We start from the raw sequence: 27,225 nt of genomic DNA, 5'->3' as shown, positions 1-27,225 counted from the left end.
CAGGCAGCATCCACAGCCCTGCTAATTCAGGGTGGGGAAGGCATCTGCACAAACAGCAAAACAACTGGGCTGAGGACTGATGCTGTGCTGCTGACAGGAGGTTTACGGCATGAAGCATCCTTTTTTTTCCCCCCCATAGCAAATGCGTGAGATGAAATGAGACTCAGAAAGCTGGATGTGGGATGCAGGCAGAGCAGGCAGCTCCTGGAGTGGGAGCAGAGCTCGCTCCGGCCAGGGCAGGAGCTGGCACAGGTAACGCCAACCCCACTGCCCTGGGCCGGGGGTGCATTTGTTCTGCCGAGGTTGTTTGGCCCAAACAAAGAGTAGCAGAAAAACACAGCTCCAGCAAGCGTGCGAACAACATTTTCTACGTGGTTTGAATTATCCATGACTTTTGACCCAAGATTAAATCTAGTGTGTAACTGGTGGTTATATATTGAGTCATATGAACAGGCTATTTGCGGGAACCCCATGTTCTCCAAACAGCCTGCGCCCCGCCGGGGCCGACTGCAAACCGCTCACGTTTTCTAGCCACAGCACCCTGCGGCTTTTGCATCATCCTTTTAATTCAATACTTACAAAGCATTCTTTTTGCCCAACCAGTATCTCAAGTCCAGAACAAAACAAACCCAGCAACACCGTGAGTGGCCAGCCCAAGGATGCCAGATTCCCTGTGAAGTTTTGCTGCTTGGTGGCTGCTCTGGTGTCTAGTAAAGGGCTGGGCTCACGCTGCAGCATTTTTCTCAGCAGGAGCTGTCTCTCCATCAGCAATTCTCCTGGCACGCATAGAAATAGCCTTTTGACTTCTACCTCTGTGTGCAATTTAGGTGAAAATGAGCACTGGAGTCAGAAAGTATTAGCAGGGGGTAAGTGGCAGGTAAATGGGCTCTCCCAGGGTGCGATGCCCGCCTCGGTACCCGCTGGGAAGGCAAAAGAGTTTGGCACAGCCTGGCCCTGGCTCTCCCCAAACTCATTTTTAGCTCTTTGCACCTCTGTTCCCTCTCCTTAGGGCTGTGGGAGGCTGAACCAATCCACCTTTCCCAGCCAGCCTGGGTAAGAGCAGTAAAAGACTGTTATCAGCAACAGCGATCGGGTAATACTCCTGCGAGTACAGTCCTGCGGGCTCACCCAGGTGTTTCCCAGTGCCAGTGACTGGGATGGTGCTGGCACAGCCCGTGTGTGCCAGAGCCCTTTGCCTTCCCTCTGCCCGGGCAGCCTGGGCACCCAGGGAGGACCCAAAACGGTGCTGATCCAGGGGCTGCCCAAGTCCCTGAAAGGCTCCGGTGAGCGGGACGTGTGTTGGAAGAAGTTTGCATCATGCAGGGGGTCCCCACGGTCCTCTGCACACCGGGCTGGCAGCGGGGACCTCGCAGGAGCAAGGCAGCGAGGCGTGCATGAGGGGCGCGGGGGGTGTGGGTCCCACCGCCCTGGATCCATGCAGGCTGCTGGGGAGAGATGCCTGGATCTTTCCAGCAAGGATAAATTAAGGCTAAATCATCTCTTTCCTCCTGCAATAACTCACTGGCTGGTAGAAGCCCAGTGGGAAGAGCGTGACCTCGGTGTGGGCTGGTTGTGTGTCTGGCTGCACTGGTACAGAGCTGCTCAAGAGGCATTTCGTCACCAAAAGCTCTTTGGAAAGCCAGCCACTGTCCCCAACTGTCCCAGGAGGGATGCTGGTGACATGGGAGGTGAGGAACACTCCAGCCCCGGGTTCAGAAGGGGGACAGCACCATCCTGACGGCCCCAGGGCCCTCCTGAGGTCCCCTGAGGATGGTGGTCCCCAGCAGTCCCCCCACCAGCGCTGGCTTTGCTGTGACCCCACGTGCCCCACCACCCCAGGTGTCCCCCAACCCTGCACACCCGACCCTGCCTCCCCATGTCCCCTCGTGTTCTATCCCACCTGCCGGCAGGATGCCGGCTCCTTGCTGGTCTGAACTGGTGCAGGCATCAGTGTTGGGCTTTCACCTGCTCCCTGCCAAGGTGGTTCTGCATCGCTTTGCAGTGAAATAAAGGAACAGCTGGAGGGAAAAATCCACGGTTAGTAAACAGAGCCGAGCAACTGCAGACCTCTCACCCAGGAGAGGAGGGCAGGGAAAGTGGAGCTGCTCGAGGGCACCCAGGGTTGGATTTCAACACCCTGCAGAAGACAAGATGCTGTTATTTAATCGTCTGAGTCCCAGCTCTCCCTGTGCTGCCTCGTGTGTGACGGTGCTTGGTGTGGCCGCAGAGCCCCGCGCTGGTGGGGGGAGCTGGGTGGGAAGGGGGTGGTGGGGGCCCAGGGAAGAGGCTGGGATTTGGGGTCGGCTCTCAGGGCTTGCTTTGCCCTCTCCCCTCCCCACTCCTGCACAGAGGAGGGTGATGGTACAAGGAGAAGAGGTGCCTGGGGGTGCCCCCAGGGCCTGGTTACCTGGCAGCCCCTTATTTCCACAGCCCCTCTGCTTTGCTTTGTTGCTCAGCTGATTGCCCTGCCGCCTGCCCCAGCCTGCACTGCCTTCGGGTCACCTGCTGTCCCTCCTGGCAGTGCCAGGTCCCACTGTGTCCCTCCTGGACTGGGGCAGAGGATTAAACCCCTGAACCACAGGCAAAAATGTACATTTTAAAATCTCACATCTGTTTTTTTCCAGGAGGGGGATGGGTGACTCTAAACATGCACCCTGTCACCCATCCTGTGGATGCCACTGCAGTTGTCAGGGGATGCTTGTCCATCCCCAGGGCTTTGCCCTGCATCACCAGGTAAGGTCATGCCGGGACAATCCTGATGCCAAGGTTTCTTCAGCGCCAGCTGCGATGGCTCCATCCTGCTCCACCTCCAGCACAAATCACAGCAAGCTATAAATCCCTGCCAGCCCTCAGGGACTCATCCCCAGGGAGGGCAACAGTTCAGCCCTGAGGCAGCAAAACCAAAGATCATGTTTTTCACAGGGACAATATCACCCACAGGCACAAACAAGAGCTGGGAGCAGGGGGGTGCTGGCATCACAGCACCTCAGGGTGGCACCAATCCTGCCAGACTGGTGCAGGGATGACTTGGGGCACAAACCTCTGGCAGGGCAGATGCTTCCAGCTGGACTCAGCTCCTGACGCAGCTCCTGTGTAAATTCTTATGCCAGCACAAGGAAAAGGGACTGGCCAGTGCAATGGGGGTGCAGGGCAGGAATACTCAGTGTTGGGGGGTTCAAGGAGGTGCCGGGTGTTACTGCACTGCGGAGGGGCTGTGGCCAAAGGGGACAGGGATGGGGCTGCCCCGGCAGGTCCCCACTCCTTCCCCAGCCCCACACTCTACAAACCCTCCTGTTTCTCCAGTGCCTTCTGGCCCATGGGGACCTGTCCCCACCAGCCCTGGCTGAGCTCTGCCAGCAGAAGGATTTGGAATATTTGGGGAGACGTTGGACCAACCACCACAGGACGCACCAACAGCCCCACACCAGCTTTCCATGGCATCGGCAGCTGAGAACGGGCTTGATTTTTTCTAGTGAACTCTTCAAGTCCCTGCTACTCAGGTGACTTGGGAATCTTGATTTTCTTTGAAAATGACGTGTTTCCCTGCTGTGGCGGCTGCAGCAGAAAGCCTGAGCCTGCGAAGGGTGGCATGAATTTGTCACTCAACAAGATTAAAGGGGCTCTTGGCACACAAGTGGCAGGCAACCCCGTGGGTGAGCACGAATGGCTCCCAGGGAGTTATCGGGCACATCCCAGGGATCTGCCAGGAGGCCTCCATGGGGGTTATCAGGCACATTCCAGGGATCTGCCAGGAAGCCTCCATGGGGGGTTATCGGGCACATCCCAGGGATCTGCCAGGAAGCCTCCATGCTGCCGGTGACTGCCACATGCACCGACGTGACAGGGCCCATGTTATTCCCCATCACAGGCCAGCTCCGCAATCTCCTGCACAGGGAGCCGGCAGGTTATTTCTCTGTTTGTGGGTGGGGGAGGTTGATAAGAAGCGGGGCCAGGAAGCAGAGAGCCACTAAGCTTTTTGTCCTTGGGGCTGCGCCATGGCAGGCAGTGGGTGACAGCGAAGTGCCAGATCCCCACTGGTGATCAGAGGGATGTGGTGATTTGCCTGTTCTTCTAGATAGAGCCCTTGTCACACTAGAGATAAAACACTCTTGTCATCTACTGCCTGTCTCATGGCCGATGTATCAAACAGCAAATTGGTGCCAGCTCCGTGCAGGGAGAGGCTGCCAAGGAGCATCTTCCTAATTATGGTGGTGCCGCGTCACGCTGTCCCCAATTTCTGTGACTTGAAGGTCTCCAGGTCTTGGATAAGGACCACTGACCTTGCTCGTGGCTGGATGCTGGGCTCATGTGATGGGCATAAGCATGGCCCTGCTGCAAGCCACAGCCACTCCCTGCCCTCCTGTCCCTGGCTGCATCCCCACAGCACGGTCTGAGGTCACTGGCCAGCGGCTGCTTGGTGGCCATGAGCTGGGTTTTAAGGGTCATACAAGCTAGGGGCACCCACATTCCTCGTACGCTGGTTTTCTAGTTCAGTGCCCTGCGCCACTGAGGGCAACAGTCACGTTTTGCATTGAGCAGCGGCACAAACTCCCTGACCTCCTTGGGGCTCACTGGGCACAGGAGCTGCAGCGAGAGCCAGTGGGGGTTTCCAGCTGAAGGCTGGTCCTTTGGAGAGCTGCTTGTCCCCGCCGGTGGCCCTTGGGGGAGCACCCCCAGGGAGCCTGGCTGCAGGAGAGGACAGGGAGAGCTTTGGGCTCTGTCACTGAAGGACACCATGGGAACAACACAAGGGTGCAGGCAAGGCTGCCTAGGGTGTCAGAGCGCAGTCCCTGCCCCCACGGCAGTTGGGATGCCGTAACATCCCAGGAACAGCCCGAAGGTCCCGTTCCAGCTCCCAAAATGAAAACAAAAGTCCGTCTTGTTCCCGTCCTGTTTTCAAAGCCAGAAAGGTCAGGGCTGCGAAAGCCCTGCCAGGCTGGGCAGCACTGCCAGCTGCCATTGCCTGCTCCGACCTCGGCACATGAGGGGACTGGTGCGTGCTGCCGCTCCTGCCCGGCTACACGGCTCCTCGCAGGCTGTGCCTGGCTGGCGAGAACCACAGGCTGCCCCAAAAGCCTGTGTTTGGAGAATCTTGCACCTGAGTTCACACTCCTGTTCCTGCTCCCTGTGCTGCATGGAGAGAGGGAAGGGGAGATGCGTGGGAGAGAATGCTGCATCCAGGAGGACCACACCAAGGACCCCCTGTGCCTAGCACAGCCTCGAAGCCTCCAAACCCTGCTGCAAAACACCATCAGCTCCCAGCATCTGCCCTGCCACCACAAAGGGATTTCCTAATTCACCTGCAAATCCCCTAAGCCCAAACAAGGCTTCGTTCTCATTAGAAGGGGGCCATCAGAGGGGCTGGTGCTGCCAGCATCAAGGGCTTCACAGGCAGCCATCCTGCTGGGATGGCTGGGGGAGAAATGCAAAGAATCTGTATGTCAGGAACAGCAGCGTGGCCCTGCCATCACCACGTCAAGCTCCAAACAATCCCCCTCGTCCCTGTGCTCGGTGCCTGCATGTGCTGCTGCCTGCTCAGCAGAGATTATTAGCAGAGAAAATCGTTAAGCACAGGGCCAAGAGCTCAAGGGACACACGAGCGCCTCTGTCACTTGGAAATCAATCCCAGGCATCCGCCTAAGCCGAGTTTCCTCCAGCCCAGCTCAAAGCGACAGCAGTTTCTCTCCATTAGGGAGGAGGAGGTGGAGGTCTGGCCGGGGTGGATGCTGGTCCTGCTCCAGCCTTGAGCCCCGGGCGGCTGCTCCCAGCGTGGGCTGGGAGGATGTTGTGGAGCAGCATCACATCCTGCTTCCCCCCTCACTATCCAGGGGTGGAAAAGGTGTACAGGGGACCTCCAGGAGCAGGCAAAGCTGTTTGCACAGCATTATATTGTTATTATTAGGGATAGCCACCCTGCCCGACCCTGCAGCAAGCAGAACTCTTTCAGGGACCCCATGCCTGTTGCGCGCAGAGCAGCACACCCAGCAGCCACCACTGACCCTCTGAGCACCCTGTGTCCCCAGGGCAGCTTTGGCATTCTTGCTGACTCAAGCCAACGGGGTATTGACATTCGTTTTGACCTTTTGAATCACAAGGATGTTCTGTCCTTCCGAGCCAAGTACAGCCTGGATACCCTGTGGGTGGATTATACTGTATATACAGTGGCTGCAAATATGGAGTTGGCAGAAAAGAAATGTGTTTGTGTGCTTGCAGGGGTGCGGTGGTGGTGGGACGAGATCGAGGAACTGCTGCCAGCACCTGGATTTCCTCCCAGGATGGCCAAGCGGATGCAGCACACCAAGGGAGAAGGACTGTGATGGTGGCAGGAGAAATGCCAGCGGCTGGTTTGCTGGTGGGGAGAAGGGATCCTGCAGAAGCTGAGCAGCAGCCCAGCCCTCCGGCAGCCTCCCCTGTGCCACCAGCTCCGGAGGCTGCTCCCAGCTCCCTGCCTTTCCTGTCCTCTAGCTAATTATGCTTTTTGCTTTGAGAGAACTTGAAGAACTGCAATTAGAAGACAACATGCAAAATCAGCCATGAGGGCCCAGCTGGCTCCCGAGGATGCTGCCTTCCCTCTTGGCCACCCAAAACCCCCACCTGGGCAGTGGCAGAGGCTGTTTCGGTACAAAACCTCCCCCAGCCCCAAAAGCTCAAGCTGATACGAAAGGCAGCACGCTGCAGTTCTCAAAGGTGTAACATACAGTCACCGACAGAACGAGCTCATGGCACTAAATCAGCATTTCCCTGCTGTGAGCGTGGCCCATGCCCTGGCATGTACCAGACCCCGTGCCCTGCAACGGCAGCCCTGGCAGGAAGCGGGACAGAGAGTGGGGTGCAGGTTGCATGGGGCTGGGGGAAGCCATCCCCATCACCCTTTCCTCTCACAGCCCTCGGGAGCCGGAGCAGGTTCCTGGATGGGGCTGCCTCCCCTCTGCAGCCAGAGGGTTTTGGCAGGGGGCTCCCACACGGTCTCCCCAAGCCCTGCCCACAGCCAGGCTCTGCCGCATGGCCGGCTCCATCCAAGGCTGTCGCAGCCCAGATCTGGCTGCCCTGCAGCCCCACGGCGCCAGGGAGGCCGACAGCTTCATGCTCCCGGCCCAGATGCACCACTTATCTCTCCCCTCTCTTGCCCTGACACATTTTTTCCTCTCTCTCCATTCCCAGCTGGCTCGTAGGACTCTTATCTCAAGCCCTGAATCACCCTTTCCCAAGACACTCAGCAGCATCCTTCGCAAACCCATTTCCAGGGGCTTGCGCACAACATTAGGGGCACAAGTGACAAGCTGGCAGCAAAACCCTTTTGCCTTACATCTTTAATGCCACATTGATGTCCTCAAACCCCTTCCAGCAGCCGAAAGTAGCTGGCAAAAGCAGCTTGGTCCATCACAGGGCACAGGCAGCCAAGCGTGGACCCCAATGCCCAGCATTGCCTCGTCACTGCTCGGCTGTGGCCATGAAATCTCTGGAGCAGAGGGGAAAACTGTGTTTGAAAGCTTCTGCAAGCCCGAAGAGCCCAGAGGGTTAATTCAAGGCATGCTGCTCCGAGGACAAGGTTCACACTCGAGTCAGCTGCAGCCTTATGTTTTGTAGAGAATAAAAAGCAAGTGAGGTGCAGAGCGCAGGGCTGGGAGCTGTGGGATGGAATGGGATGGGACAGGAAGGACGGGATGGACAGCCTCTGCTGATGCTGCCCTAAAACCACATTTGTGAGCATGAGTGGAGCAGCAATCCCACAGCTGGCTGCTCAATACATCCTGCAGCACTGAGCAATGACCAGCAGCCATGCCAGGTGCTGGACAGGGCGCAGGGAACCAAGCACCACAGTCTTACCTTGCTCAAATGCTTGCCCTGCTGCCAAGCAAGGCTCATGCACTAGAGCTGCCCCAGTTATGGTCAGCCCTGCCTGGGAGGTGGCAGGTTCCTGCATCTTGCAGAGTACTTGGTGGAGAAGAAATCAGTACCTCATCAGGTGTTTCCACCACGTGGCTGGTTCCTCCACCCAGTCACTCAGAGGAAAGGGGTGATGTTTGCTGTGATCACAGCCTAGGCCACATGTCTTGCCAGCGTGGAGCAGTGTCACAGCACTAGCAAAACCAGCCAACTACAACAAGGCTTTAACCATCACATACCAAGTTAATTTCAACAAGCAGTTCCCTCACCTTGCTGTAGCACAGCCACAAAGTCCCCACAAGGTTGCAAAAGTACATCTACCATCTAGGCTGCTTCTTCAACCTCTTCAGGCCAGTCCACCCTGCTTCTTGCCTCTGCTGCATCCACCTCCAGGCCCCCTGCTTCTCCCAGGACCTCTTCTTATCTCTCCTACACCCAGGGCACACTCCCCCTCCTCCTCCTGCTTCTTCTAGACCTCTCATTACCCACTCCTTCAGCTATTTAACTGCTCAGCAGGAACCAGCCACAGCTGCACATTATCCACGTCAGCCAACCCACCGCCCCTGAAGCCAGCCCACAGCTGTATATTATCAATGTTAATTAACCCAGCTTCATTCCTCTATAATTCCTCTACAGAGCAGGTCTGCCTGGTCTAACAGCATGGTGAGGCTGTGGCCAGCCCTGCTGTCTGCAACAGCATCGCCTGAAAAAAGGGGCACCACTAGACAAGAGCAATGTGATGTGTTTGAGAACACACACAGCTCTTTACACTGAGCAGTGACTGCACTGTAAAGACAATTCCTTGTGTTTTAAGGGGTGGAGGTTTCTGTTTGCTCATCTGCTGGGTTCCCCCTGCAATTGCCCAGTTCATGAGCCTGTTAGCTAGTTTAAAACACCATAAAATTTAGCACAGGGAATAAAAGAGGGGTCTCCCTCTGGAGCATATGGACACCAGCACCTGTGTGGAGAGGTTCAAACAGGGTGAAGGCTGGAGCAGGAACCCACCAGCCTGGCAAGGAAATGTGCCCGCAGGTTCCCACCGTGGGAGTAGCTCTGTGCACATGCACACGCGTGTTCATGTGGATGTGCATGCCTGCATGTGTGTATGCTTGTGTGCATCCATATACGTGCATATGCACATGCATTTCCAGCCCTCTGCATCCCACAGGGACAATGTTGTGTCTAGGTGGGAGAAGCCTGGCTGGAGACACTAATCCCTGGGGATTTGGCTGTGTTTCATCAGCACAATGAAAATCACACATTTGCACACCCTCGTGTCCAGGCTGCCTCTTGGGAATAGCCCCTGGCCTGCACCTTGTCCCAAAGCATGCCTGCAAACTGGCACTGCTGTCACGGGGGCTCGGCACAGGGGCTTTGCTTCGGGTGGCCAGATCCAGCCTGGCTCAGCCTTTCCTGGCTCAGAGGAGCCGCTTTCCGCCCCTGAAATAGCAACTCAGATGATGTTCACAGCAGCTGGAGATGATGATGCAAAATGCTCGTTATCCAGCAGGAACAATTAAGACTTATGGCAATTATCTCCGCAGTACTGAGAGACGCTGGAACGGGCCGGCCGGCAGCCAGCTCCCGGTGTAATCCCCGGGTGGGAGAGACACAGGGGCCAGCCTTGCCAGGAGCTGCCATCGCCATGGGAGGAAGAGCAAAACGCAGCAGCAGCATCCGAAGGGCCTCCTGCAGTGCTGGGAGCACTGGTTTGGGGCAGGAGTGAGAGCAAGGACAGGCAAGAGTTTATCTGACAGCCAAACGCCCCTCTCTAATGACATTTGTTTGCATGATGAAGTGGGCACGAGGAACTGATGAAATGGGCTGAGCCACGCTGGGTTTAGAGGATGGTGTTACGGACTGAATTGCTTCACATGATGCTCCGGCCTCCCTCCCTGCCGGCTGCCATTGCGGGAGAAGCCAGGCTGGGCTCAGCGTTATCCGTAAGGTAGAAAAGGGCAAAAGCTGGCTCCAGGCTGGATCGAGCCATAGGCATCCGATGGTCACCAGGCTGGGCAGCAGCTGCTGAGCTGGGCTTTAGGGCACGTGCCTTTAGGGGGAAAAGTCAGTCTTCTAGCTGAGAAATGCCCATGGGGTAAAGGCACAACAGACAACTTCACTCATTTCTCAAGTCAGAACAACAAGGAGGGTTTTTCTTTTCCCCCTTGACATTGTTTGAAAACCTTATTTTGACATTGTTAGCATGAAGCAAGCCCTGCTCCCCGACAGCTGCTCGGAGCCAAAACCGCAGACCGATCCCAGCCTGATAAACAACTCCTCCTCAGATAAATCAGAGCATGGCCAGGATGGCGAGAAAGCTTTTGGGCCGGATGGGATGTGGCTGAGCAAAAGATGCCCTGATGCCCAGGGGGTGGCCAGGAGTGAGCGAGTGGGAGCTGGAGGGAAGCAAGGAGCCTGCTCTAGGAAAATCCAGGCCATTTTCCATTGAAAACTTTATCTGAGGCAAACATGCCGTCACATCCTGGCCTTGCTTGTGCTGGAAGAGCCAGCAGAATTCCCGGGAAAGCTTCACTACCTGGTTAGCAAAACCTCTCTGATATGCTTTGTTTATTAGCAGCTAAACATTAACCCCTTGGCAAACAGGGCTCCTTGGGGCCGCAGCCGTGTGACCGTGACAAGCCCCATGGGCTGCCAGCCCCAAAAACAGGCGAGAGCTGCCAGCACTGCTGAGGAGGGGGACAGGCTGCCCCAGGCAGGGTGACAGGAGCACCCGGGGGTCCGGGCTTGGCTGTGGTTGCGAAAGGGAGCCCAGGGCCGGGGAAGAAGGCCATGGCCTTGGTCCTGCAGAAATGCACCTTTCCCCAGATCGGGAGAAGGATTAAATGGTTTCTCAGTGGAGGTGGATGGAGACTTTGCCGTTTCCCAGTGCCTGGATTTGCAAGGGAGATGTGTCTCCCACGATGCCAAGCGCTGCCCCAGAAACCCACTCACTGCTCTGGCATATAAAACTGCAATTCCTCAAGGACACCTGATTAATCTTCCAAAGCCCACGTAAAATTTGTCTGTTTTCAGTAATTAGGCCAATTATCGTGAAACTGTATTTGCAATTAGAGCAAAGGACAGGCTAAAATCTGAACCTGATGCCTTTTCAGTGGTGCCAAAAAAAAGTCTGAACAACACTTGTTTCCTCTCCCCCTGCATTAAATAACCAAAGAGCAACACTTTTAAGTGCTCAAACATAAGGTAATGGCTTTTGCTGCCACACTTGAAGGGAACCTGACAAACACACAAACAAAGCCTGACCCACTTTAGCAGAATAAGAACTGCACCAAGAAATGGAGCAGGGATTCACTAATGTCCTTAAAGCAGCCCTATTAGCAAGTCTTTGCTACAAGCATCCAGATAAATTTATCTTGACAAATGTGTCCTCTGAACAGAGGGAGCTGTGAAACCCACCCTGTGCCCACGCGCAGGGCAGTGCTGCTCTGGGACCCAGGGATGCACGAGCGCAGGGGATGCACACACACACAGGGATGCACGCACACATATGGATGCACGCACACATATGGATACACGCACACATATGGATACACGCTCACTTGCAGGGATGCATGCACACGCAGGGATGCACGCTCACACGCAGGGATGCACGCTCACACGCAGGGATGCACGCACACACAGGGATCCACGCACACACAGGGATCCACGCACACACAGGGGTGACACTCACTCGCAGGGATGCACACAGGGATGTCTGTGTCCAGGGACACACAGGTAGGTGCTGTCCCGCTTCATCACCTGCCCAACATGCAGGGTGTGCATCCAGCAGGTCAGAGATGCCCTAGGCTGGGCACTGGGCACTGGTGCAGGCTCTTGCAGCATTGCTTCAAGGCCACGAGTACATATCAAGAGCGCAAACACCGCTGCCTCGTGTTTTGCAGCACGTGTTGTGTGGCAAACTCATTATTTGTAAATAAAGGCAGGGACATGGCTGAGTCACTGCGCCGCAGGAGAGAGCCAGCTGGGAGACGGAGCTAGTTTTGCCCGGTGGTAACAAGGGCACATCCCCCCCGCAGGGGTAGGTTTCCTCAGGGACACCCCAAATTCACAATCCAAGCTCCTGCCTTGCTTCTGCGAGGTGACTTTCACCCCTTTGCACTGGGTGGAAGCTGAGGCTGGGAGTCTCAAGCCCGACTCTGGGATGACCTGGTGGGACCCTGCCAGGACTGGTGGCTCCCAGGACCCCCCACCCCGGGATACCCCAGCGCTGCCCAACGGAGACAGTGAGCTTCAGAAACGCTTGCACCCAGAGATGGGCCAGGCTGGGGGCTGCGGCTGATCCAGCGTGTTTTCCCGGATCCACGTTTCTGCGTAGCTGGCGTTGCGCAAGCAGCCCTTGGTGCCAGCCTTGCCCACGCACTGGCATGGGTGCCTCCCCATGGTGGCACACAGCCTGGGCCAGCCTCCCTGTTTGCTCAGCGATGGGGTGGCACCAGTGAACGAACGTCACAAGATCGCCGGGCACTCCCTGTGCCCTTGAACCATCCCCATGCTCCCTCCGAGGCTCGGTGCACCGAAGCGTTGGCCTTCCCGGCCAGGCCAATGCGCTGCAGCTCCGACACCCAACCCCGAGCTACAAGCAGCTTGGCCAAACCTCCTGGGCCACCTCTTGTCCCAGGCTCTGTCCTCTGTACTGGGCTGCCTGGGAGAAGCAGCCACTCTCCTCAAGGACAGCATCTCCTGGGCCATGGGATGACAGCCCTCCTCCCCACGGCAGCCCTGGGACGGGGCACTGCGGTTTTCCCAGCAGCAAGCGGCTGTGCCAAAGCACGGTGAGCTCCCGGAGGCACCAAGGTGCTTGGGACACGTTTGGTGCTGCTTGTTGATACCAGCTGGATCTTAAACACCAACAGCACCTGGGGCACCAGCAGCTCTGGGAGCGCATGGTGATGCAGGGCTGCATGTCCCGGGGCAGCCAGACCTCCAGGGCCTAAATCTCTTTGGCTAAAACATTACTTCAGCGGATGAAGCTTGACTTACGACCTCCCCAGTTCCCATCAGCACCCCCCAAGAAGTCTGGGACACCAGGGTCCTGAACGACATCAGGACTCAGAACAGAGCCCAAGACCAAATTCCCATCTGGTCAAAATTAGGGGGATCTTGGCCAGGAACCTGAGCAGTTGCAGGATCACAGCCACGACCTAAAGAAAAGGTTCAGCGTTTCTGTGCTGCTGACCACAGCCAAGGACTGGAGCTGGAACTTCTCATTCTTATCACCCCATCCCAGGTGGCCACAACCCTGACAACACCTTCCCGACTTAGCAATACAGACTTATCCCAGCACGGCAGCACAGCAAGACTTAAATAGAAAATCAGGCTGACGATGCAGTGCAGCAGCAGGAGGAAGAGATAAAGTTCAACCTGGTGATAGCCACACAGTAAAAAATTTTAACAGAGCTGGTGGCAACAGCACAACAAGCTCCAGATGGTCCGGCAGCAAGAAGTGGAGCCCAGTGAAATGCCAGACCATCAATATAAAAATGTGAAGTCATTGTAAGGAAACAGTGAAAGGCACAGTCACCTGGTGCTGGATTAAGTAACTGGTGGTAAATCCCTCAAAAGTTACCTCTGGAAGCAGACAAGAGGTGCAATTTGTACAGAAATGACAAAAAAAAAAAAAAAAAAAAGAAAAAAAAAAAGAGTAACACTGGTATCGTAAAGGAAACAGGCAATAACAAAAGAGGGTCTGGATATAGAATATTTGATCAGCTGGTTTTCAGGATAATGGGTTAACCAAATGTCTGGGTGAGCAGCAAGTATGCATGATGGTTTTAAGATGCCGAGATCAGATGGTTTGGAGACATTTGCACATTTCAGAAACTGGCTGTCCAGCAAGTGAATTATACAAAGAGCCACAATCAAATGCGAGGAATGGGTTGATCATTTGCACTTCAGGTTTATTACCAAATCCAGGGGGAAATTACTCTTTTCATTCAACACTAAGCAATTTTGTTCATGTTTTAGCTGCCTCACTAGTTTTCATAGGTTGCTCATTCAAACCCTTCTGCTGAGGAACTGACAGAGGGTAAAAATAATACAGACTGAAAATGAGGTAGAACTGCAGACCAACACCAGCTCCACAGAACAGCAGATGGTCACACAGCCCTTCCGTTCGAGATGGAGACCCGACAGGCCTGCAAAGTGACATGGATGAAGAAGACCACACTGTGGGCAATATCTAATAGGAACTGCATTGCAAGGAAACAACCCAGGCCATCAGTCACCCTGTGAGGACAAGGGTCTCACAACTTGGAGCTCCACAAGGGCAGGTGAAGATTAGGGCACACCAGCACTGCTCCTCGCCTGAGGTCAACACTTGTCAGCATGTCAGCTGGGTCTCACATCCCCCTGCAGTCCTCACCAGGGATCGGGATACACCATCATGGTACAGACAACAGCTCTACTGTGCCCCTCATACAAGCTGACACTCAAATGGTGACCACACAGTCTCACCCAGCCAATTCACCAGCATCTTCAGTGATGGAGGAGCCTGTCAAACCACAACCCTACCACAAAACATCTTCACTCTCCCCTGGGCTTGCCACAAGATGTGACAAGCCCCAAAGGAGGGAGATGGGTCACCTGAGGGAGCTGGAGGAGCTGTTCCCACAAGACAGGGAAGGTGAGAGGCAGGGACAAGGAGGCACACTAACTAGATAAAGCTGTGTGTTTCAGTTGCTGTGGAAACACATGACCCAAAATGGGAACTGAATGACACAAAGAAATGCTGATTGACAGGGCTTTAGGTACGGCTGAATGGTATCTGCATGTTGTCACCTGCTCTGACGACTGCCTCACTCACCCACAAGAGGCAGGCGCCCAGCAGCCTAGCAATTATCTGCCCTCCTCCATCAAGCCAAGGGGAGAGTTTAAGATGGCACAGTACAGAGAAAAGCATCCCCCACAGAGCCTGAACGAAGCCTTGCTTTAGAAACAGCCCATAAAAAGTGACAGAAATGAACCTCTCAGCTCAGCTCCATACAAAGGACACGGCATCCTGTACCTCCTGCTTGGCTCAGTCAAGGAGCATAAATACCACCAGCCTCCCCGCAGGGATCTGCCCAGCAGGACCTGGGCTCCCCCGGGCTCCTTCCTCCTTCGCACATTCCAGCATCAGCGCCTGAGCCAGGCTCTATTCCTGACAGTAGGAACAAAGTGAGCGATTACATCTGCTATATTTAGAACAAACAGTCAATACTCCACATGTTTAAATGGTTACCAGCATTTTCATTTGATATATAAATAGCTTCTGTTTGCTTTTTCAAAAGAAATTGGTTTAAACAAGAAAATTGCCTTCCCAGTCATCCTCGGCTCATAACTGAGCAGAGGGGCCTATTTCAAATGAAAAATTAAATTATGCATTTTCTCTAGGCCAACTCAGGAAGAAAAACTCATGACTGTGGCTGGTATTATTAGTGCTGCAATCCTTTGTGTTGACAGAGGGGTTTAAAGACAGCCACAGCCATTTGCTGAAGCGAACTCTTGAGGCCGTTTGGTGCAGAGAGGCATCACCCTCCATCTCCCAACCTTGACCACACGCCATCTCAAGCCGCCTCTTCCACCCACAGGTCAGTCACGCCAGAGCCCCATTTCTTCCCCGTCTCCCAGCTTCACAGCAGCCCCAGCCCTGACACCAGATTTGTGTCTCTCTCCCTCCAGATTCCTCCAGCTTCCAGCTCAGGCTCTCAGCCAACGCTCCAGCTTGCTTCCCCTCCGACTGATGTCAGCTGTGCCTCCTCTCTTGGGCAGAAAGCCTGGTCACACATAAGTATCCATCTTTAAGGCATTACAAAGACCACGTCCCTGTCACTCAGCCCCCTCGACATATTGTCCCCAGTTGCATTAAAGTCAAACTAAGGACACCAACTAATGAAAAACCACAGCAGAAAGCTGGGATCTAAAAGCAACAGCAAAACCCTGCAGTGTTACTGATTTAACACAGAATATGTGATTTTTCCCCTAAGATTTGGCTCAAAAAGGAGGGATGCACACAGGCTCAGCTCACTGATCTGCGTGCAATGAGGGGCTGGGAGCCCTTCTCCTTGCCCTGCCCTCGGGGTGCAGGACCCTGCGCTCTGCCCTTTCTCCAGCCTCCCACCTCCCGCGCAAAGCTCAGTCCTGTGCGGAGCAACGCGCCAGCGGGGTGCGAGGGGCCTGGCTGGGAGCGGGGACTGCTAGGGGGCACAGGGGCACGGCCCAGGCTCAGCCCCAGCCCCAGCTGTCCCTGGCCCAGGCCCAGATCCCGGCACAGGCCCAGGCCCAGGCCCAAGCTCAAGCTCAAGTTCAGGGGAAGGCCCTGCCCACACCCCGGCCCAAGCTCAGGGGAGGCCTGCCCAGACCCCGGCCCAGGTTCAGCGGGAGGGAGGCCTGCCAGACCCCGGCCCAAGCTCAGGGGAGGCCTGCCCAGACCCCAGCCCAGGTTCAGGGGGAGGGAGGCCTGCCAGACCCCGGCCCAAGCTCAGGGGAGGCCTGCCCAGACCCCGGCCCAGGTTCAGCGGGAGGGAGGCCTGCCAGACCCCGGCCCAAGCTCAGGGGAGGCCTGCCCAGACCCCGGCCCAGGTTCAGGGGGAGGGAGGCCTGCCAGACCCCGGCCCAAGCTCAGGGGAGGCCTGCCCAGACCCCAGCCCAGGTTCAGGGGGAGGGAGGCCTGCCAGACCCCGGCCCAAGCTCAGGGGAGGCCTGCCCAGACCCCAGCCCAGGTTCAGGGGGAGGGAGGCCTGCCAGACCCCGGCCCAAGCTCAGGGGAGGCCTGCCCAGACCCCAGCCCAGGTTCAGGGGGAGGGAGGCCTGCCAGACCCCGGCCCAAGCTCAGGGGAGGCCTGCCCAGACCCCGGCCCAGGTTCAGCGGGAGGGAGGCCTGCCAGACCCCGGCCCAAGCTCAGGGGAGGCCTGCCCAGACCCCAGCCCAGGTTCAGGGGGAGGGAGGCCTGCCAGACCCCGGCCCAAGCTCAGGGGAGGCCTGCCCAGACCCCAGCCCAGGTTCAGGGGGAGGGAGGCCTGCCCAGACCGCAGTGCTGGCCCAGCCGAACCCCAGCCCAGGCGCAGGCCAAGCTCAGGAGAACGCCCAGCCCAAACCCCGGGCCAGGCCCAGGGCCAGGCTCGGCCCACCTCCCGGCGCAGGCCAGGGCCCGGCGCAGGCCGCAGCCCGGGGAAGGCGCAGCGCAGGCGTCCGGCGGGGCGGGAAGGGCGGCGCGGCCGAGCTCCGCCCCGCTCCGTCACTGCGCGGCGCCGCGGCCCGGCCGGGGTCCGCCATGGCCTCGGGGGGCGCCGCTGCCCGCGCCGCCGAGGAGCCGCCGCCGCCCGAGCCGCCCGCCGAGCAGAAGCCGCCGCCGCCGCCGCCCGCGCAGGAGGAGTTCTCCTTCCTGCCGCTCGTCCACGACATCATCAAATGGTAACGGCGGCCGCGGCCACCGGGCCCCCCGCCCCGAGCCGGGCACCGCGGTGCGGGGTTGCCCTGCCCCGGGCCCGCTGATGACACCCTCGGAGTGCCCTGGACGGGGAGCAGCGCCGTGCGGTCCCCCCTCGAATGATGCTGTGCCACCCTCGGCATCCTCAGGGTGCCCTGGGTCCCGGGGGGGCAATGGGATCCTCCTCTGGGGGTGTCCTCCAACCCCCAGCATCTTCAGGGTGCCCTGGATGGGGAGCAGGGCTACACCCCCCCCCCAAAAAAAAAAAATGATGCTGTCCCACCCTAAGCATCCTCAGGCATCCCCTGAGTGGGAAGTGGGGTTATGGGGCTTCCTTTAATGATGCTGCCCCACCCTCAGCGTCCTCAGGGTACCCTGGCTCCCAGTGGGGCAATGGGATCCCCCTCTGGGGATGTTCTCCAGCCCCCAACATCCACAGGGTGCCCTGGGTGGGGAGCAGGGCTGTGGGGTCCCCCCCTCAAATGATGCTCTCCCACCCCCAGCATCCTCAGGCATGCCCTGAGTGGGGAGCAGGGCAGTGTGGTCCCCCCTTTAATGATGCTTTCCCACCCTCAGCATCCTCAGGGTGCCCTGGACAGGGAGTGGGGCAATGGAATCCCCCTCTAGTAATGTTCTCCAGCCCCCAGCATCCCTGGGATGCTCTGGATGGGGAGCTGGACAGTGGGTTCCTCCTTCTGATCACGCTTTCCAACTGCCAGCATCCTCAGGGTGCCCCAGGTGGGTAGCAGGGCAATGAGGTCCCCCCTCTAGTAATGCTCTCCAACCTCCCAGCATCTCCTTGGCCCTTTTTCTCCCAGCTGGAATTCCTGGGAATAGTGTTAGAGGGAGCTGGCGCAGCCCCAAGTGCATCTCCCTCTGAGTCACACCAGTACCTCGGTTGGTGTTTGGGTCACCTGGGCGGTGCAGGTGCTCCCACGTCCCAGGGACAATGCCCCACCGGTAACAGCCAGGAAGCAGGAGTGTTGTACTTGTGCTGGGTTATCACTCCAGATAACTGTACTGTTTGGCTGATAACAGCCTCAAAAAGTACAGGCATTGCTGGAGCAGGAATGCAGCCGGTTTCTGGGGACCTGCAAAAGGGAGGATGGCTTCTGCAGTAGTACAAGTTAAATTGGTCTCTTCCCAGTTCAAGATAAGTACTGTAGGGGTAACAGATCCTGAGAACTGTGACATTTCTGGCTCAGGATAACCCCTTTAGAGATGCTTGTGTGAGGTCCCATTAGGGTCATGGCTGTGCCTTGAAAAGCCATCCAGGCCAGCTCTGTGCTCTCACCTGGGCAGCCTGCAGGGTGAGGTGGAGGGCATGGGAAGCATGAATTCCCTTGTTACTGGTTGTGGGCCTGGCTGCCCTTTCCCTGTGTGCTTATTTAGGAGCTGAGGCTGGTTTGTGTCCCGCTGATGTTTCACTCGTATCAAGGATGTGTGAAAGGTCAGAGAATTTCACCCTTAACAGCTCTGCAGCGTGAGCCATGGCAAGGAAAGACTGAATATCCCCAGACAGATTGGTCCAGAGGCAAAACATGAGGGCATGAGAACGCAAACTGTCTGATTTCCCTCTGTTGCCCCATTGTGCTGGGGGAACTTGTCCCCGACCTTGCTTCTGCCTGATCTGTGCAGACCACAGAAGTGAGGTTAAGCCCATTGCCAGGTACGCACATGTACATAAGCAAAGTGGGCAGTAGCCATGGGCTGAGACCTCCCAGATTCCTATACGTCACTGAGCAGGTCACGGTGACCCACAGATGACAGTCCCTGGGATATCTTGTGCCCTGTCCCACTGAGCCACCCACTCCTGCTACCGTGCTACCTCCCTTGGCTTCATACACGGCATTTTCTGGGCAGCTTGAGCAGATGTAGGTACGCTGAGCAGTGCTGCAGACGTGTAGGACCACAGAGGCAAGTGGTGGGATGTGTTGCCTCATGTCCCTGACAGATGGCAAATGTATTATCCTTTAACACTGCCACTAGTCACAGAGCCCAGCCCTGCTGTTTTGACACTGACTCAGCCATGAAGACACATCTCCAAGGTGACTCTGTGCTCAGGAGCCGCGTAAATTTGCTTACATTCAAGGACATGTGCTCTTTCCTGTTGTTTGGGTCTGGGGAAAGTTTTCCTAAGCAGGGCTTGCTGATATTTTCAACCTTGTACAGTCAAACAGCATTGCCGCTGAGGTCCCAGTGCGTGGCTCCGCTGGCAGCTGGTTGTGCTGGTAGAACGATGAACACTGTCCCTAAAGGCAGGTCTTACACACAGTCGGTCAGCACTGCCTGTGGCTGGACGTTGCGTTGAATCCTGCTTTATTGCAGGCAGCTGCAGTCTCTTCCCACATCTCCTTACCCCTGCCTGTCCGTGCCCTCAAAGAGGGAGTTGCTTCAGTGGCTTGATCCAGCAGGAAAACCACCCATCAGAGAAAAAAACAAGCCAACGAAAAATGAAATAATTATTCCTTTGGATCAACCAGCCGGACAGTCAGCTGTCAATTCTCTATGTGTGGTGAAGGGAACAAGACTTGGGGAGACGTGGAGCAGGGAGGACATCCCTCTCAAAGCTAGCCTGCAGCTACGGGGGATTAAAGACGGTGTCAGCCCATGCCTCCCCAGACGTGCCATGGGGTTGTGTGTGCGCCTGTATTTTTCCACTGCTGACCTGACCGTGAATGCCTGCATAATGGGGATACATTATAGTACCAGCTGCATTTTTATTTAGAAGAGAGTAATGAATATTTTGTTCCAACAGGCTTTTGAAACAAACGGCGACCATCTGGTTAAAAGTTTCGTTCTCAGCCGTGTCATGATTCCCCAAAGTTATGATCGAGCACCTCTCTACCCTGGTCATGCCAAGCAGATTTATTTTTAGGTCTGGCTATTGAACAGGCTCCCAGTTTTCAAAGACCATTAGAATCCCGCTCTTGTTATTAATAGGTGTCCTGGAAGCAGGGGCTCGTATTTGCCTGGAATCGGTAAAACGTCTTGCTGGTGCTAACAAAGCTGAGGCAGATACTAATGAGGGTTTGAGGGCAGACATTGCCTCAGACAACACTGAGCCTTGAAAAGCACAGAGCTGGCTGCTGAACCAATTGTGCTGCTCTTAAAAAAAAAAAAGCTGTCGCTTCTCTTTTATTAGGTATACATCCCCAGAGAGTCGTTTTAAAGCTCCAAAGTACCATTTTCTCTGCCATTGGATACTCTCTGATACTTTGGGGAACAGTTTCTATTTTCTGCTGTCAAGCTGTTTGACTGCATTGATTTATTTTTTTTATTTTTGTATTACAGCAGCAACGGGTCATGGGTGAGACTGAGATCTTTTTTTCCAGGTGCCTACACACAACACACATATGTAATCTTAACTTCCCCAAAAAGAGATATGGGAGTTCAAACAAGAGGAAGAATTTAGCCTGCTCCGTGGTAATGTTTTAGAACTGCAGGCCAGCTCCTAACACGATTGATGGGTCCCGAAGTAACCGGATTCTGTGCTGGAGATCAGCAGGAAACCAGTTTGCCCCAGAGGCTACCCAGGCTGTATATCTGTCTGTGTCCATTTTATTGGGATAGGTGAATTACCAAGGGCAAAAGTTTCCCAGTAAATTCCAGTTTAAGCCCTGGTTGTACTGGAAATTACAGTCACCCCCGTGGGCTAAAGGGGTGTTTCCAATAGGAGAATTTAACAATATCTCAATTTCCTCTCTGCAGCATGGACAAGGACAGCCAGGATGTTCACCAGGTGCTGAATGAGCTCAAGAACAAGTTCCAGGAGATGAGGAAGCTGATCAGCTCCATGCCTGGCATCGGTGTGAGCCCAGAGCAGCAGCAGCAGCAGCTGCAGAACCTGCGGGAGCAGGTCCGGACCAAAAATGAACTGCTGCAGAAGTACAAGAGCCTTTGCATGTTTGAAATTCCCAAAGAATAGGAAGGGCACAGCTCTGCTCTCCGGGTCTGAGATACCTCCTATCTTGGCTGAACAGGAGAGAAAGAGGTGGAAGAAGTTTGCTTTTCTTTCTTGTATGCTTTTTCGGTCATGTTGCTCTGAAGTTGTGTCTGAGTGGATCACAGGCACGTCACGCTGAACCAGAACACTGTGTGCTTCACATATGGTGATTACAGCAGTATGTTCACTTTGATCTGCTGCAGGACTGTGCATTTATATATGCATCTGTTTCCTCTCGGGGTGGGGTTATTTTTTGTACATGCAAGCAGGAGACATTATGTTTTCTCCTTGCTAAGGGTCAAAGTACCTGGTGGTTAACTTCAACAAGAAAAAAGGGGGCATTTTCTGCATTTTTTCCCCTTAAAAGTGGACAAATATAAAGAGAGCATAAGACAGAAGCGTGAGCTCTTTGGCCCTGCTCCTGGAAAGGGTCTCTGGGACACTTTCCAGTCTCTGTGTGTTGAAAGAGGAATGATTGCTTTCAATTACTTCTGTATTTCTCTCCGTTTTTTTAAACAAGTGATGATTGTGTCTGAGATGAGCCAAGTAAAGATTTAGAAATCCCAGACTGCCCCTCTTGTGTATTCACTGAGTGGATGTGGGCTGAGCAGGGGCAGGATTTTGGCAGCACAGAGGATGTGCATAGCCTGGGCACAGCTCCTGTGTCTTTACATCACTTTTTTGGAAGCAGGGACTGCCAAGGAAGTGGATTTTGGTAGGCTTTGGGTGTGTAAGTCTCCTTGGGTGAGTGTGTCTTGTAGGCAATACGTTGTGTATCTTGTTAAAACACAGGAGGGCAAGCAGAATCAAAACAAAGGGCTTAAATGATAAGAGCTTTCAGTTATTCCATATGAGAAAGCAGTCGAGCTCAACACGATGGGTCAGTTGCACATCCAGAGTGCCCCAGGGGCTTCCCACAAGCACAAGCATTTGTGTGGCTTGAACGTTTGCCAGTGGCTGATGGAAAGCTCTTGAATGTTGTATCACACTCGGATGGATCCCGGGGCTCCCTGCCTGCTGTCCTTCTGCTGATAGCTCTTACGGTGACAGATGACAACCTGGTAAGCAGCGCTGCATCTCACTGACTAACGAAGGTGTGACAGGACCTTGAGTCTCATGGTTCTCTCAATTATCTTGAAAGAGGGTGCAGGTCGGTAGCAGAAGAGGTGAAAAACCAGCTAGTGAAATAGAGTGTCTGTTGAGAACCAGCACCAGAGGGTGCCTTCAAAAGAAGAGAAGTGAGGTCTGGGTTGGGTTTTCCTTTCCTAAACCAAAAGGCAAGTAATTCTGCTTGTTGATAGCGGGGATGGTTGTGACTCACCTGTAGCCTAAGGATTGCTCTGTCCCGCTGGAATACTTTACTAGTACTTTCTTTGGGAAGGTGCCAGTGTGTAAACACTGAGAAAAGCAGAACACCAAGATAAACAAAGCACAATGTACACTCTTTTTATTACTGAAATTACCTTTCTGCCAGCCATTGCCTGTCCCAGCTCAATAAATTCTTGTGTCTCATGCCTGGATGGTGGTTTCCCTTTTTTTGCCAGTTGCTGTTCCTGTGAAATCGGGGCATATGCAGAGCTGGAAGAAACAACATGTTTCCAAAGAAATGTCTGGCACTTAGCACAGGAACAAGTTAAGTCTGTCAACTTGAATCCAAGTTTCAAACAAAACTGAAGTGGTTTGGTTTGCAGTCTCACTCACCCACCTTAGTTTTTGTGGCTTCAATAGATTTTTTTTTTGCCATTAATGTGTATTAAATGTAGATCTGATCTGCCAATTGAGGGGAGAGCAGGGACTGAAAATGAACTGAAAGACAAGCTGGAGCCAGAAAGAGCTCTTCCCCCTTTCCCTTTCACTTCTAGCAATGATTACTGTGACTTGTTATTGGGAAGAGATTAGAAACCATCAGATGCAAAGGTGACCTTCTGAGCAAAGTACTTCCTTTACTCATGTTGCAAAATAAAAACAATATCCCAGACTGGGTGCAAATGAATCACTCTCTGTTGACATCATTAAAGTGTGCTTAGTTGATCGGGAAAAAGCATGAAACACAATCAGCTCTTTATAACGAAGTGATGTCAGTTAGCTTGGTCTCTGCAGTGAATGGCGTGCCAATGCCCGGCGTGTCATGGGGCTGGCAGGATCGTCACTCAGCGTTAGTGAAGTGAGGAAAGAGTCCTGGCTCGGTGACCCGTTTGAGTAACTAACTGTGCGTGGCCCCTCGTTACCCTGTGTGGCAAGAAATCTGCTGCTTGCAGAGGCGGAAACCTTTGCACTGGGAGTCGAAGAAAATGGGGTAATAAAGGGATTGAGCTGAGGGGCTGTTTTTAGCAGCTTGGAGTGGGGCTTAGGTCTTTGTTCAGCAGGATCGGGTTTTGCTAGGGGGCAGGGTGAGGAAGCAAAGGCAAACCCACAGGTGTCGTTTTAAAAAGATTTTATTAATTTGTAGAAAAAATAAAACATCAAGTTTCACCCACAGTAGAAACACTTGAAGATTTTTTTGTTCATGTCAATGACAAGCAATACCTACATAAAGTGCCTATTATTTTCTTATTTTAAAAAACCCTTCCTCCTCCCCCCACCTTCCCCAAATCTTGCAAATCAGACAAGACAAATGTAAACAAGAATCAGTTTTTTGGTCCATCAGGGCTGTAACTCTGCAATGTCTTTGCAACAGCTTAGGAGTGTCTTCTGCACGTGTTTTGCAGACACAGACGAACACACGACACAGAGCCAGAGGCCGTGCACAGCTTCTCAAGTTAAAAAACAACAACAAACAAACAACAAAAAACCAATCCCAGAGCCCCAGGCAGGTGCTGGCAGACCCCTGCCCTCCCACCTGAAGGCAGTGCCCGAGGCTGGGTGGTTTGGGAGGGAAAGAAACACCAAGGTCCGTGCCCTCCACGCTCAGCCCCCCAAGCTGGCTGCCCAGCAGCTCACTCTTCCCTGTCTCTCTGCCCAGGAGGCTGGTCCCAGCGACACCCCCCTCCTGCCCCCCAAAGCCTCCCCCTTCGCATCCCTCGCTCCCAAAATGCCCCCCTGGGGGAGGGAGCCGATGAAAGTGATCCCTGGGGAGGAGGGAGGCTGGGGAAGAGGCGACCCCTTCTTTGCCTGGGGGGGCACCTGCCCACCCTGAGTCAGTTCAGAAACGAGCATCTTTCCCCCCTCCTTTCTTTCCTTCTTTCCTTCCCGTCACAGGGTGAGCGGAGGCTCCTAGCTGATCACGCAGCGGTCCTTCTCCTTGCTGTGCCCACCACCGATGGCCTTCTCTCTGATGTACATGAGGTCGCTGTGGACGCTGGGCCGCCGGGCGAAGGGGGCCACGATGCCGTACGCCTCCTCTGTGCTGCCCCGGCCCCCCTCCTTCAGCAGCTTTTTGCCTTTCAGCGCCTTCTTATGCAGGATGTCGCAGTACTGGACCGAGACCTTGCGGTGTAGGTCAGGGCTCATCTCGCTGGGCAACTTGGCCATGGCGAAGAGCGCCTGGAACATCTGGTCCAGGCTGCTGTTCTTCTTGGCCGAGATCTCGAAGTAGGCGCATTTTTTGGGGTCCCCTCCCACCAGCTGCTCAATCTCCCTGGGTTGCACCTCCCGGTAAAAGTCCCGGTCGCCCTTGTTGCCGCAGATGACCAGGGGCACCTCTATGTTCTCCTTGGTTTTGTTCTTCAGGCACGACTTGGTCTCCAGGATTTGCTGCTTCAGGCGCTGCACCTCCTCAAAGGAGTCCCGGTTGTCCAGGCTGAACACAAGGATGAACACGTCTCCTGGGGACAAAGAGGGAACGTGAGATGGTTCCAGGGGTGGGGACACACAGAGACCCACTGCCTAAGCCACAGGGCGACTTGGGGAGGGAACGACCAGGCAGCACCCGGGTCCTGCATCCTCCTGTCCACCCCGTGCAGGGTGCAAAGTTGCCCACTCCCTGCACACACAAAATCCCACCTCCCGGGACTGGAGAAACATCCCCAAACTGGGCAAGAACCCCTGAAAGCTGGCAAGGGACACCCCCCCCTTTCTCCTGGCACTCCCCAGCCAAGTACCTGTGAGGATGGAGAGGCGGCGCATGGCTGGGAAGGGGTGGTTGCCTGATGTGTCCAGGATGTCGAGCTGGTAGACCTCCCCGCGGATGCTGTAGAACTTGCGGTGGAAGTCCTCGATGGTGGGCGTGTATTGCTCCTCGAAGCGGCCGGTGAGGAAGCGCGAGACGATGGCCGTCTTGCCCACCTTGGAGGAGCCCAGGATGACCATGCGGTAGCAGTTCTTGGCAGGGATGCTCAGCTCGGCCTCGCTGGGACACATCTTCTTGATCATTGCTGCCAGTTTCATTGAAGCCGGTGAAAGTGCAGCTTGCGCGGAGAGGAAGGAGGAGGAGGAGGAGGAGGAGGAGCGGGAGGAAGGCGACGGCTGCCCGGCTGCTCAGCCCCTCTCCCCTCGCAGGAAAGGCCGGTGTGAGCTCTGCACGGCCGCCGCCGCCGCGTTATATGGAGGCAGCAGCGACCGCCCCTCGGCGCGTCACGGCCCGGGGCGGCGGCGGCTGAGTCAGTGCACGGCCCCGCGCGCGGCCCGCCGCCCCCCGCCCCCCGCTCCCGGCGCTGCCCAGCCCGGGCCCGTTCGCAGCCCCGTTCGCGCTCCCGGTCCCGTTTGCCAGCCGACCCCTTCGCAGCTCAGCCCGGGGCCCCGGTGCGTTGCAGCGGCCCCGCGGGCAGCCCGGCGAGGGGCTCCGCACCCCTGCAGTGGGACCCCCGGCCGCAGGGACCCGGGGCGGGGGCTCCCGGGGGGTCCCAGCCCGCCCCCCGCTCCGGTGAACGCTGCCCGTGCCGGGGCGGGAGTGCAGCCACCTGCCCCGCAGAAAGACCAGAGAAAAGATCCTGGTCGGGGCGGGGCCGGGGCGGGGGCCGAGAGCGGCCTCGGTGTCCCCTGAAGGGGGCTGCTGGCCCCGACCCCAGCCCCGGGTGCCCAGCGCAGTGTCGCTGCAGCGCCCGCTCCGCCGCTAGGGGGCAGGCGAGGGCGCGGGCAGGGCGGGCAGCGCGGGCAGGGCGGGCAGCGCGGGCAGGGCGGGCAGCGCGGGCAGGGCGGGCAGCGCGGGCAGGGCGGGCAGCGCGGGCAGGGCGGGCAGCGCGGGCAGCGCACCTGCAGTACCGCTCCGAGCAGGGCTGGGGATGCTTGGCCTGGGGGCATGAGCCACGGCACAGGGCCCAGCGGGGGCCGTGGGGAGGCAGAAGAGGAGGAAGGTTGCTGGAAGGGATGCAGGCGCAGTGCAGGCAGCCGCGCTGCTGCCGGGGCAGGCAGGGTGCATGGCTGCAGCCGCGCTGCTCCCGGGGCAGGCAGGGTGCATGGCTGCAGCTGCGCCGCTTGATCTTGGGTGCTGAGTTCTTGGTTGCACTGGAGCGGGATGCAAGGGCCAGCCCCGGCAGCCGCCCAGGGCTGCGGGATGCTTGCAGAGGTGCTGAGCTGAACCAGCACCTCCCTGACCAGCAAGATGCAGGCGATAGTCCTGGGAAAGTGGGAATGTTGCTGCTCTGAGGGATCTCTGCACCATCGATGAGTGAGAGACAGAGCCCAAGGAAAGCCAAGCTCTTCTTTCACATCAAGCTGATGTGAAAGTCAATTAAAAACACCTGTGAGGATCTATTAGGAAAAAAACCCAAAAACCCCAAACCCCCAAAACCCCAAAAGGTGACACTTAAATAAGGTTCAGGATAGCAGAAGCCTTACCTACACACCAAGACAGATGTCAGGGACAGGTAGAACACACAAATTTGTGCAGCACGGTGTATTTCATCAGCACTGCTTGGGAAACGGATGGTGCTGAGCTTTCCATCTCCCCCAGGTGTGGTCTTACACTTGGATATTAATTTAAACACTGTCCAAAGGTTTACAGAGGAGTTGGAGTTGTTGGGGGGGGGGGGGGGGAAGGGAGGGGTGGTTCAAACAGCCCCTCACGGCCCCATCCCTGCCTGCAGG

General features: G+C 55.9%; 2 protein-coding genes across 3 annotated transcripts; one reads left to right on the top strand and one right to left on the bottom strand.

The window, feature by feature from the left end:
* The first annotated feature begins 17,140 nt into the window (after nt 1-17,140).
* On the top strand, nt 17,141-22,781 carry MED9 (mediator complex subunit 9). Its single transcript, XM_037385243.1, has 2 exons — nt 17,141-17,299; nt 21,027-22,781. Exons 1-2 carry the CDS (start codon nt 17,160-17,162, stop codon nt 21,241-21,243), a joined length of 357 nt encoding a protein of 118 aa, XP_037241140.1. The 5' UTR covers nt 17,141-17,159; the 3' UTR covers nt 21,244-22,781.
* Nucleotides 22,782-23,680: 899 nt separating this feature from the next.
* On the bottom strand, nt 23,681-25,729 carry RASD1 (ras related dexamethasone induced 1). 2 transcript variants are annotated; one of them, XM_037385241.1, is made up of 2 exons: nt 25,302-25,728; nt 23,681-25,025 (listed from the first exon to the last, which is right to left on the bottom strand). In XM_037385241.1, exons 1-2 carry the CDS (start codon nt 25,585-25,587, stop codon nt 24,475-24,477), a joined length of 837 nt encoding a protein of 278 aa, XP_037241138.1. In that variant the 5' UTR covers nt 25,588-25,728; the 3' UTR covers nt 23,681-24,474. The 2 variants fall into 2 exon arrangements, with proteins under 2 accessions (XP_037241138.1, XP_037241139.1); XM_037385242.1 differs by having other exon boundaries at nt 24,706-24,954; nt 25,302-25,729.
* Between the last annotated feature and the right edge of the window lie 1,496 nt (nt 25,730-27,225).

Source organism: Falco rusticolus, chromosome 4, assembly GCF_015220075.1.
Source record: "Falco rusticolus isolate bFalRus1 chromosome 4, bFalRus1.pri, whole genome shotgun sequence".
Classification (NCBI taxonomy): Eukaryota; Metazoa; Chordata; class Aves; order Falconiformes; family Falconidae; genus Falco; species Falco rusticolus.
Note: the sequence above shows the minus strand (reverse complement) of the source record. Positions and strands in the feature narration are given on the sequence as shown.

Coding starts and splice junctions, on each gene's coding strand:
- MED9 (XM_037385243.1), top strand. CDS start 17,160: ATGGCCTCGGGGGGCGCCGCTGCCCGCGCCGCCGAGGAGCCGCCGCCG. Junction 17,300..21,026: donor GTCCACGACATCATCAAATG/GTAACGGCGGCC, acceptor TCCTCTCTGCAG/CATGGACAAGGACAGCCAGG.
- RASD1 (XM_037385241.1), bottom strand. CDS start 25,587: ATGAAACTGGCAGCAATGATCAAGAAGATGTGTCCCAGCGAGGCCGAG. Junction 25,026..25,301: donor CCGCCTCTCCATCCTCACAG/GTACTTGGCTGG, acceptor CTTTGTCCCCAG/GAGACGTGTTCATCCTTGTG.